Source organism: Cherax quadricarinatus, chromosome 91 (assembly GCF_038502225.1).
Source record: "Cherax quadricarinatus isolate ZL_2023a chromosome 91, ASM3850222v1, whole genome shotgun sequence".
NCBI classification, from domain to species: Eukaryota; Metazoa; Arthropoda; class Malacostraca; order Decapoda; family Parastacidae; genus Cherax; species Cherax quadricarinatus.
In genome coordinates, this window is record NC_091382.1 from 3112763 (window position 1) to 3124908 (window position 12146).

The 12146-nt window shown below is 45.2% G+C and overlaps 1 protein-coding gene across 3 annotated transcripts in view; it reads right to left on the reverse strand.

The window, feature by feature from the left end:
• The window catches only part of LOC128704906 (ras-like GTP-binding protein RhoL), a 62163-nt gene that overhangs the window by 20586 nt on the left and 29431 nt on the right, over nt 1-12146 (reverse strand). The window contains exons 1-2 of one of the 3 annotated variants that reach the window (XM_053800127.2): nt 11103-11224; nt 3842-3925 (exon numbers count right to left, since the gene is read on the reverse strand). In XM_053800127.2, coding sequence (XP_053656102.1) covers nt 3842-3925 — 84 coding nt within the window. In that variant the 5' untranslated portion in view covers nt 11103-11224. Of the gene's footprint in view, nt 1-3841; nt 3926-11032; nt 11053-11102; nt 11225-12146 lie in introns of those variants that run through there. The other 2 variants (XM_070104331.1, XM_070104330.1) reach the window with 2 other exon arrangements.

Here is a 12146-nt window from a genome sequence, read left to right on the forward strand (position 1 = left end):
TGGGTTATCCTGGGTGGCTAACCCTCCCTACCCTGGGTTATCCTGGGTGGCTAACCCTCCCTACCCTGGGTTATCCTGGGTGGATAACCCTCCCTACCCTGGGTTATCCTGGGTGGCTAACCCTCCCTACCCCGGGTTATCCTGGATGGGTAACCCTCCCTACCCTGGGTTATCCTGGGTGGCTAACCCTCCCTACCCTGGGTTATCCTGGATGGGTAACCCTCCCTACCCCGGGTTATCCTGGGTGGCTAACCCTCCCTACCCCGGGTTATCCTGGGTGGCTAACCCTCCCTACCCCGGGTTATCCTGGGTGGCTAACCCTCCCTACCCCGGGTTATCCTGGGTGGCTAACTCTCCCTACCCTGGGTTATCCTGGGTGACTAACCCTCCCTACCCTGGGTTATCCTGGGTTGCTAACCCTCCCTACCCTTTATCCTGGGTGACTAACCCTCCCTACCCTGGGTTATCCTGGGTGGCTAACCCTCCCTACCCTCTATCCTGGGTGACTAACCCTCCCTACCCTGGGTTATCCTGGGAGACTAACCCTCCCTACCCTGGGTTATCCTGGGTGGCTAACCCTCCCTACCCTCTATCCTGGGTGACTAACTCTCCCTACCCTGGGTTATCCTGGGTGGCTAACCCTCCCTACCCTCTATCCTGGGTGACTAACCCTCCCTACCCTGGGTTATCCTGGATGACTAACCCTCCCTACCCTTTACCCTGGGTGACTAGCCCTCCCTACCTTTTATCCTGGGTGGCTAACCCTCCCTACCCTGGGTTATCCTGGGTGGCTAACCCTCCCTACCCTGGGTTATCCTGGGTGGCTAACCCTCCCTACCCTGGGTTATCTTGGGTAGCTAACCCTTCCTACCCTGGGTTATCCTGGGTGACTAACCCTCCCTACCCTGGGTTATCCTGGGTTGTTAACCCTCCGTACCCTGGGTTATCCTGGGTGGCTAACCCTCCCTACCCTGGGTTTTCCTGGGTGGCTAACCCTCCGTACCCTGGGTTATCCTGGGTGGCTAACCCTCCCTGCCCTGGGTGGCTAACCCTCCCTGCCCTGGGTGGCTAACCCTCCCTACCCTGGGTTATCCTGGATGGCTAACCCTCCCTACCCTGGTTGGCTAACCCTCCCTACCCTGGGTTATCCTGGGTGGCTAACCCTCCCTACCCTGGGTTATCCTGGGTGGCTAACCCTCCCTACCCTTTATCCTGGGTGGTTAACCCTCCCTACCCTGGGTTATCCTGGGTGGCTAACCCTCCCTACCCTGGGTTATCTTGGGTGGCTAACCCTCTCAACCCTGGGTTATCCTGGGTGGCTAACCCTCCGTACTCTGGGTTATCCTGGGTGGCTAACCCTCCCTACCCTGGGTTATCTTGGGTGGCTAACCCTCCCAACCCTGGGTTATCCTGGGTGGCTAACCCTCCGTACTCTGGGTTATCCTGGGTGGCTAACCCTCCGTACCCTGGGTTATCCTGGGTGGCTAACCCTCCGTACCCTGGGTTATCCTGGATGGCTAACTCTCCCTACCCTGGGTTATCCTGGATGGCTAACCCTCCCTTCCTTGGGTTATCCTGGGTGACTAGCCCTCCCTACCCTGGGTTATCCTGGGTGACTAACCCCCCCTACCCTGGGTTATCCTGGGTGGCTAACCCTCCCTACCCTGGGTTATCCTGGGTGGCTAACCCTCCCTACCCTGGGTTATCCTGGGTGGCTAACCCTCCCTACCCCGGGTTATCCTGGGTGGCTAACCCTCCTTACCCCGGGTTATCCTGGGTGCTAACCCTCCCTACCCTGGGTGGCTAACCCTCCCTACCCTGGGTTATCCTGGGTGGCTAACCCTCCCTACCCTGGGTGGCTAACCCTCCCTACCCTGGGTTATCCTGGGTGGCTAACCCTCCCTACCCTGGGTGGCTAACCCTCCCTACCCTGGGTGGCTAACCCTCCCTACCCTGGGTTATCCTGGGTGGCTAACCCTCCCTACCCTGGGTTATCCTGGGTGGCTAACCCTCCCTACCCTGGGTTATCCTGGGTGGCTAACCCTCCCTACCCTGGGTTATCCTGGGTGGCTAACCCTCCCTACCCTGGGTTATCCTGGGTGGCTAACCCTCCCTACCCTGGGTTATCCTGGGTGGCTAACCCTCCCTACCCTGGGTTATCCTGGGTGGCTAACCCTCCCTACCCTGGGTTATCCTGGGTGGCTAACCCTCCCTACCCCGGGTTATCCTGGGTGGCTAACCCTCCCTACCCTGGGTTATCCTGGGTGGCTAACCCTTCCTACCCTGGGTGGCTAACCCTCCCTACCCTGGGTTATCCTGGGTGGCTAACCCTCCCTACCCTGGGTTATCCTGGGTGGCTAACCCTCCCTACCCCGGGTTATCCTGGGTGGCTAACCCTCCCTACCCTGAGTTATCCTGGGTGGCTAACCCTCCCTACCCTGGGTTATCCTGGGTGGCTAACCCTCCCTACCCTGGGTTATCCTGGGTGGCTAACCCTCCCTACCCCGGGTTATCCTGGATGGGTAACCCTCCCTACCCTGGGTTATCCTGGGTGGCTAACCCTCCCTACCCTGGGTTATCCTGGGTAGCTAACCCTCCCTACCCCGGGTTATCCTGGGTAGCTAACCCTCCCTACCCCGGGTTATCCTGGGTAGCTAACCCTCCCTACCACGGGTAATCCTGGGTAGCTAACCCACCCTACCCCGGGTTATCCTGGGTAGCTAACCCTCCCTACCCCGGGTTATCCTGGGTAGCTAACCCACCCTACCCGGGGTTATCCTGGGAGGCTAACCCTCCCTACCTCGGGTTATCCTGGGTGGCTAACCCTCCCTACCTCGGGTTATCCTGGGTGGGTAACCCTCCCTACCCCGGGTTATCCTGGGTGGCTAACCCTCCCTACCCTGGGTTATCCTGGGTGGCTAACCCTCCCTACCCTGGGTTATCCTGGGTGACTAACCCTCCCTACCCCGGGTTATCCTGGGTGGCTAACCCTCCGGGGTTAAAAATCCACCCAAAATCTTATCTCTTAAGGTTGAATCTTACAAGTTTAACCTACCGTAGTTAATGTTTAGTACGTTTATTTAGAAACAGGTACGAATAAGTACAACTGTCATACATTAGTAAATTAACAAAGATATGTAAAATTAATTTAGATAATCGAAGTCGGGTAAATTTACATAAATTTACGCAAGTTACCCCTAGAAAAAAAGTCAAACGTAAACTATTATAAACTTTGATTCGAGAGGAAATAACTGAGAAAGCGTATTAAGAAATGTAATTACGTTTGGAAGGAAAACTTACAACTGTTGTTTTTCTACTCCATCTTATTACTTTGTTAATTTTCCGAATTCCAATATCGACACTAAGCCTATTGATGACTGTGGAGGCTGGGCAGAAAACGAAATTGAAAAAGTTACTGACTTTTTTGGGTGACCCTGGAGAGGTAATGTACACTTGCTGCTGTGTATGATTATATTAGTGTAAGTATTTATGTATACCTGTACCTGTATAAACTTCAATGCAAGTTGAACAACAATGGTCAGCAGAGAATGATTTTTAGAAGTTCACCACTGTATGGTGTTACAGGGGTCTCTTCGACCACTGTATGGTGTTACAGTGGTCTTTTTGACCACTGTATGGTGTTGCAGGGATCTTTTCGACCACTGCATGGTGTTACAGTGGTCTTTTTGACCACTGTATGGTGTTGCAGGGATCTCTTCGACCACTGCATAGTGTTACAGTGGTCTTCTTGACCACTGTATGGTGTTACAGTGGTCTTTTTGACCACTGTATGGTGTTACAGTGGTGATAGTTTTAAACTGGGGAATAGGTAGGTTCTTACCTGTGTATATGCAATGAGGAGGCAGGTCTTCCCCACTGCACCGTCTCCCACTGCAACAATCTTCAGTGTTCGACCTTTGCTCATCTGCGAAATGGACAGAAAATGCTGCATGATTCGTATGATTTCTTAGCACTTAGATGAATCGAGGTTAGTCATCCTGGTATGAAAGAGACAGGCTACGGAACAGGCTTTTGTGTGTATTAATGAATATCGGCTGCCATACTGATTTCCCTGGTTTCCGTCAAAGTACCATGATATTGGAACATAAGAAAGGAGGAACACTGCAGGAGGCCTGCTGGCCCATACTAGGCAGGTCCTTTACAATTCATCCCACTAACAAAACATTTGCCCAACCCAATTTTCAATGCCACCCAAGAAATAAGCTCTAATGTGAAAGTCCCACTCAAATCCAACCCCTCCCACTCATGTACTTATCCAACCTAGATTTGAAACTACCCAAAGTCCTAGCCTCAATAACCCAACTAGGTAGACTGTTCCACTCGTCAACTACCCTATTTCCAAACCAATACTTTCCTATGTCCTTTCTAAATCTAAACTTATTTAATTTAAATCCATTACTGCGGGTTCTCTCTTGGAGAGACATCCTCAAGACCTTATTAATATCCCCTTTATTAATACCTATCTTCCACTTATACACTTCGATCAGGTCTCCCCTCATTCTTCGTCTAACAAGTGAATGTAACTTAAGAGTCTTCAATCTTTCTTCATAAGGAAGATTTCTAATGCTATGTATTAATTTAGTCATCCTACGCTGAATGTTTTCTAACGAATTTATGTCCATTCTGTAATATGGAGACCAGAACTGAGCTGCATAATCTAGGTGAGGCCTTACTAATGATGTATAAAGCTGCAGTATGACCTCTGGACTTCTGTTGCTTACACTTCTTGATATAAATCCCAGTAATCTATTTGCCTTATTACGTACGCTTAGGCATTGCTGTCTTGGTTTAAGGTTGCTGCTTACCATAACCCCCAAGTCCTTTTCGCAATCTGTATGGCTAAGTTCTACATTATTTAACTTATAAGTACTAGGGTTATGGGCACTCCCAAGCTTCAGAACCTTGCATTTATCTACATTGAACTGCATCTGCCACTTTTCTGACCAAGAGTAGAGTTTGTTTAAATCCTCCTGAAGTTCCATAACATCTACGTTTGAATCAATTATCCTACCTATCTTTGTGTCATCGGCGAATTTGCTCATATCACTAGTAATTCCCTCATCAAGATCGTTGATATATATTATAAACAACAATGGGCCCAAGACTGATCCCTGTGGAACGCCACTTGTTACAGATCCCCACTCGGACTTAACCCCATTTATGGACACTGCTTCCTGTCAGTGAGCCATGACTCGATCCACGAGAGCACTTTTCCCCCTATGCCATGAGCTGCCACTTTCTTTAACAGTCTATGGTGCAGAACTCTATCAAATGCCTTACTAAAATCTAAGTAAATAATATCAAATTCTTTATTGTGGTCAACAGCCTCAAAAGCTTTACTGAAGAAAGTTAATAAATTAGTTAGACAAGACCGGCCTCTTGTGAATCCATGCTGAGTATCATTAATCAAGCTATGCTTATCGAGATGGCTTCTTATAATCTCAGCTATAATTGACTCTAGTAATTTGCCTACAATTAAGGTCAGGCTTATTGGGCGGTAATTTGACGGTAACGACTTGTCCCCTGTTTTAAAAATAGGAATTACATTAGCCATCTTCCACATATCAGACACTACACCTGTTTGAAGAGATAAATTAAAAATATTAGTTAATGGTTCACAGAGTTCCATTTTGCATTCCTTAAGAACCCTTGAAAAAACCTCATCAGGACCCGGCGACTTATTTTGCTTCAGTCTGTCTATCTGCTTCACTACCATCTCACTAGTGACTGTGATGTTACATAATTTATCTTCTTCTAGCTCACTGTAAAAATTTATTACTGGAATATTGTTAGTGTCTTCCTGTGTAAAAACTGAGAGAAAATAATTATTTAAAATCGAGCACATTTCATTCTCTTTGTCAGTAAGGTGCCCATAGTTATTTTTAAGGGGACCTATCTTATCTCTAACTTTTGTTGTATAGACCTGGAAAAAACTTTTTGGGTTAGTTTTAGAATCCCTAGCAACTTTAATTTCATAGTCCCTTTTAGCTTTTCTTATCCCCTTTTTAATGTCCCTCTTAATGTCAATATACTGATTCATAAGATGACCCTCACCTCTTTTGATACGCCTATAAATTCCTTTCTTATGCCCTAGTAGATATTTGAGCCTATTATTCATCCATTTTGGGTCATTTCTATTTGATCTAATTTCTTTATATGGGATAAACGTTCTTTGAGCAGCATGTATAGTGTTCAGAAAACTGTCATATTGATAGCTCTCTTCGTTACCCCAGTCAACAGATGATAAGTGTTCTCTAAGCCCATCGTAATCTGCTAAGCGAAAATCTGGGACTGTTACTGAGTTATCGCTACTATCGTACTTCCATTCAATGCTAAATGTAATTGATTTGTGGTCGCTAGCACCCAGTTCCTCTGAAATTTCTAAATTATTAACAAGGGATTCATTGTTTGCCATAACTAAGTCAAGCAGGTTATTTCCCCTTGTAGGTTCTGTCACAAACTGCTTCAAAAAACAATCCTGAACTACTTCTAAGAAGTCGTATGATTCTAAATTCCCAGTCAAGAAATTCCAATCAACATGACTAAAGTTAAAGTCTCCTAGAATTACTACATTATCGTGCCTTGTGGCCTTAACAATTTCCTCCCATAGTAGTCTCCCTTGGTCCCTATCTAAGTTTGGGGGACGGTATATCACTCCTAAAATCAGTTTTTCATGCCCCTCTGAAAATTCTATCCAAACAGACTTTGTATGTGTTACTTCAGACTTAATACCCGTTTTTATGCAACAGTTCAAGCGATCTCGGACATACAATGCCACCCCACCCCCCCTCCCAATACTTCTATCTTCTTGGAACAATTTAAAACCCTGAATATGACATTCTGCAGGCATGTCCCGACTTTTTGAATTAAACCACGTCTCAGTTAAGGCAAATACATCAATGTTACCTGCACTAGCAACTAGTCTCAACTCGTCCATCTTATTCCTAGCACTACGGCAATTAGCATAATAAACATTGAAAGACTCTCCTTTCTCTTTACCCTTCCTGCTCATTTCTATTTTTCTACTAAACCTATTACTGTCCTTATCACCCAAGGCCCCTGGCTTTTCAATATCTACCTCGTTCTTATTATTACTAGTTCCCCTAGAACTCGTAATATTACTACACTGGGACTTCACTGTTTTCCTGCCAAAACCCATACCACTAACTACTCCTAGTTTAAAGTTCTAACTGCTCCCTCCACTGCAGTTGCCAGTGCTCCCACCCCACACCTAGATAAGTGAACCCCATCCCTGGCATACATGTCATTTCTGCCATAGAAGAGGTCCCAGTTGTCAATGAATGTTACCGCATTTTCCTTACAGTATTTGTCCAGCCAGCAATTGACACCAATTGCCCTGGACAACCATTCATTTCCAACTCCTCTCCTTGGCAAAATACCACATATGACAGGGTTCCCACCCTTACTCCTAATTATTTCTATTGCTGACCTATACCTGCTAATCAGGTCTTCACTCCTACGTCTGCCAACATCGTTGCCTCCAGCACTGAGACAGATAATAGGATTACTCCCATTACCTCTCATGATGTCATCCAGACGGCTAACAATATCCTCCATCCCAGCCCCAGGAAAGCAAACTCTCTGTCTCCTACTCCTGTCCTTCAAGAAGAACGCCCTATCCATATACCTAACTTGGCTATCCCCAACAACAACAATATTCTTACCTTCCTTGGTGTCGTTCGTCGTGATGTTCCCAGTAGTCGACTCACATTCGTCGGGTAGCACTGAGAATGTATTAGATGTTTTCACAACAGTTTCCATGGCAGTCTCTTTCTTCTTCATCGTTTCTACCTTTCCATTCGTCTTCTTGATCGTCAACTTCTTTCTCTGCTGTCCAGCCACTGACCAGTTTCCCTTCTTGACCTGAGGACTCAAAACAGGAGGACTACTACGAATCTTCTTGTTTTCCTCGGTCAGTCGCCGAATTTCCATATTCGCCAACCTCAATTCTTCCTTAAACTGTTGATAAAGTTGTTCGATGGAGGGCATCTTGCTTCAATTCTAGAGAGCGTGCAAACAGGTCTTCACAGAGCCAAGTACACGTCAACACTGCGCAAAAGCCAACTCAATCAGGAGCTACTGCGCAGCACGTCCACACGGCCCAATAGCGATGCGAACACTCACGTAATTCACCTAATTGTGGTTGCAGGGGTCGATTCACAGCTCCTGGCCCTACCTCCATGAGCTTCATCATACCTCTTCTTAAAGCTATGAATGGATCCTGCCTCCACTGCATCACTCTCAGGTTTATTAAGTCGTTCATCACAGTTTAATTAAGTCATGTTACATTCAGAGAGCGTTGTCATGTTTCACTCGTTGTAGCGTTTAATCAAGTCATGTTTCACTCGTTGTAGCGTTTAATCAAGTCATGTTTCACTCGTTGTAGCGTTTAATCAAGTCATGTTTCACTCGTTGTAGCGTTTAATCAAGTCATGTTTCACTCGTTGTAGCGTTTAATCAAGTCATGTTTCACTCGTTGTAGCGTTTAATCAAGTCATGTTTCACTCGTTGTAGCGTTTAATCAAGTCATGTTTCACTCGTTGTAGCGTTTAATCAAGTCATGTTTCACTCGTTGTAGCGTTTAATCAAGTCATGTTTCACTCGTTGTAGCGTTTAATCAAGTCATGTTTCACTCGTTGTAGCGTTTAATCAAGTCATGTTTCACTCGTAAACCTTTATTATACATGTTTCACTCGCAGAGCTTTGTCAAGTCGCTTCACTCGGACAGTATTGTCATATTTCACTGGTCGTAGAGCTTTATTATTCATGTTTCACTCGTCGTAGAGCTTTATTATTCATGTTTCACTCGTCGTAGAGCTTTATTATTCATGTTTCACTCGTCGTAGAGCTTTATTAGTCATGTTTCACTCGTCGTAGAGCTTTATTATTCATGTTTCACTCGTCGTAGAGCTTTATTAATGTTTCACTCGTCGTAGAGCTTTATTATTCATGTTTCACTCGTCGTAGAGCTTTATTATTCATGTTTCACTCGTCGTAGAGCTTTATTAATGTTTCACTCGTCGTAGAGCTTTATTAGTCATGTTTCACTCGTCGTAGAGCTTTATTATTCATGTTTCACTCGTCGTAGAGCTTTATTAGTCATGTTTCACTCGTCGTAGAGCTTTATTATTCATGTTTCACTCGTCGTAGAGCTTTATTAATGTTTCACTCGTCGTAGAGCTTTATTATTCATGTTTCACTCGTCGTAGAGCTTTATTAGTCATGTTTCACTCGTCGTAGAGCTTTATTATTCATGTTTCACTCGTCGTAGAGCTTTATTAATGTTTCACTCGTCGTAGAGCTTTATTATTCATGTTTCACTCGTCGTAGAGCTTTATTAGTCATGTTTCACTCGTCGTAGAGCTTTATTATTCATGTTTCACTCGTCGTAGAGCTTTATTAATGTTTCACTCGTCGTAGAGCTTTATTATTCATGTTTCACTCGTCGTAGAGCTTTATTAGTCATGTTTCACTCGTCGTAGAGCTTTATTATTCATGTTTCACTCGTCGTAGAGCTTTATTAATGTTTCACTCGTCGTAGAGCTTTATTATTCATGTTTCACTCGTCGTAGAGCTTTATTAGTCATGTTTCACTCGTCGTAGAGCTTTATTAGTCATGTTTCACTCGTCATAGAGCTTTATTAGTCATGTTTCACTCGTCATACAGCTTTATTAGTCATGTTTCACTCGTCATAGAGCTTTATTAGTCATGTTTCACTCGTCATAGAGCTTTAATAGTCATGTTTCACTGGTCGTAGAGCTTTATTAGTCATGTTTCACTCGTCGTAGAGCTTTATTAAATCATGTTTCACTCGTCGTAGAGCTTTATTAGTCATGTTTCACTCGTCATAGAGCTTTATTAGTCATGTTTCACTCGTCGTAGAGCTTTATTAGTCATGTTTCACTCGTCATAGAGCTTTATTAGTCATGTTTCACTCGTCGTAGAGCTTTATTAGTCATGTTTCACTCGTCGTAGAGCTTTATTAGTCATGTTTCACTCGTCGTAGAGCTTTATTAGTCATGTTTCACTCGTCGTAGAGCTTTATTAGTCATGTTTCACTCGTCGTAGAGCTTTATTAGTCATGTTTCACTCGTCGTAGAGCTTTATTAGCCATGTTTCACTGTTTTTCGAGCCTTATCAAATCAGGAAAAGCAGCCTGTGTATAGACGAAGCTTCAAGGTTACTAAGAAAGGCCAGACACATCACCACTGTTGTTTAACTCTCTCAACGCCACTACTAGGCCTAAGACACCTTTAGCCCCGAGGAAAATGCAGGCGTTTACGCAACTTTTTGAAATTTCTGCGATAAAGCGTAAGATGGTCAGAGATTTGTCTATATACGTACAAAAACACACGTAGTTTGTACGTCGGTAACAGCCTGGTTGATCAGGCCCTGATCCACTTCGAGGCGTAGTCATGAACCGGGCCGCGGGGGCGTTGATCCCCAAAACACTCTCCAGGTATATACCAATAACGTCAACAGCACCTCTGTTGTAAGTTGTATCATGGCTACACAGCATGGAACACTTCACACCGGGGGTCCCAAGGTGGTGATTGCAGTGATGTATAACCCACCACAGAACAGCAGGAGGCCAAGACAAGAATATGAGAGCAACACAACAATGGTGGATACACGAGCCGAGGTGGCAGGAAGGGCCCTCAGCACACACCCTAGTTCGCACTATCTACCTATGATTACCATGGACTTCCTATAGGCTTGAAAAACCTTGATCTCCAAACACTACGTATTAACAATATCTAATTTGCTATATACTTCTCTGTAACAAGTTAGTTTAGTGATACTGACATATTCTAGAATTTGTTTATATTTGTAACCTTCACGATATATGGGTTTGAAGTTGACTACACAAATAACCCGCACACAGAAGTCCGACTTGGACTTTGTCATTGGTCCAAGTCGGACAGAAACATCGTCATAAGCTTATCTATGTGTTCATTATTTTTGTACTGTTCCAGTACGGTATTGTACCTTTTTGCTCTTAAGTTCACCCAAACACAGCAAGTGAACGCGTTCAGTCGCTGGACACACTTATACTGACCTTAAAGTTTGTGTAAACAGACGTAGAACTGTTATAATCTAAGACGTTGTGGCCACCACCTTACCACATCACAAACACCCCTTGAGACTGACAGCACCACCACCGCCACAGGAAGGACGGAGATAATGCAACTCACTGTGGTTTGTGATAAGCTTCTTGCTATGGAGTCCTCGTCATTATTATTACATTTAATATTGAGTACGAATTCCGACTGGGAGGTGGAGGCTTGATACTCCGTTGACTAATATCGAAGTGGAAACTTGGCGTTCACGGTCTGGCTTTTTCCATGTTCGTAAACGAAGAGAATGTTAATTGAAAATTGTGTAGGAAAGACCGTCAAAAACTGGCTTCTCGTTATTAAAGTCTTTTTCGGTTATGTTATACGACACACACAGTGGTAGAGGCGAGATTCATACATAGCTTTAAGAGGAACGACAAGGCTCTACAAGGTGGGGGAGCCTGGACCTAGTAGCGACCAAAGAGGCGAGGCCAGGAGCTGTGAATCGACCCCTGCGACCACATATAGGCGAGCACACACACCATAACAACGTGGCAACCTATTTTAAACCGTAAAAAATCCGCGAGCGAAGGACCCAGTGTTTCAAAAAGGCAGAACGAAGGTCTGGCAAGACGGGAGGTATTCCAGGAACTCAACAAAATCCAGCAGAGCCTGACAAAAGCAGAACAACAGTTTGTCGAAGTTGAACGAGCTAGTTTAGCTCCAGTTGGTACAAGAGCAACACTGTTTTGACAAAAGAAAGTCTATTAAATATGAACAATGCTGGTTCTAACTTCAGTACTTACAAGGACTCGTTTTGACGACTAAACAAGAAGAGTCTGTGGATGCTGGAAGAGTTTAGTCTCAGTGGACCGAGGAACACTCAGTGGTGGCAGAACAAGGAACACTCAGTGGTGGGAGAACAAGGAACACTCAGTGGTGGCAGAACAAGGAACACTCAGTGGTGGCAGAACAAGGAACACTCAGTGGTGGCAGAACAAGGAACACTCAGTGGTGGCAGAACAAGGAACACTCAGTGGTGGCAG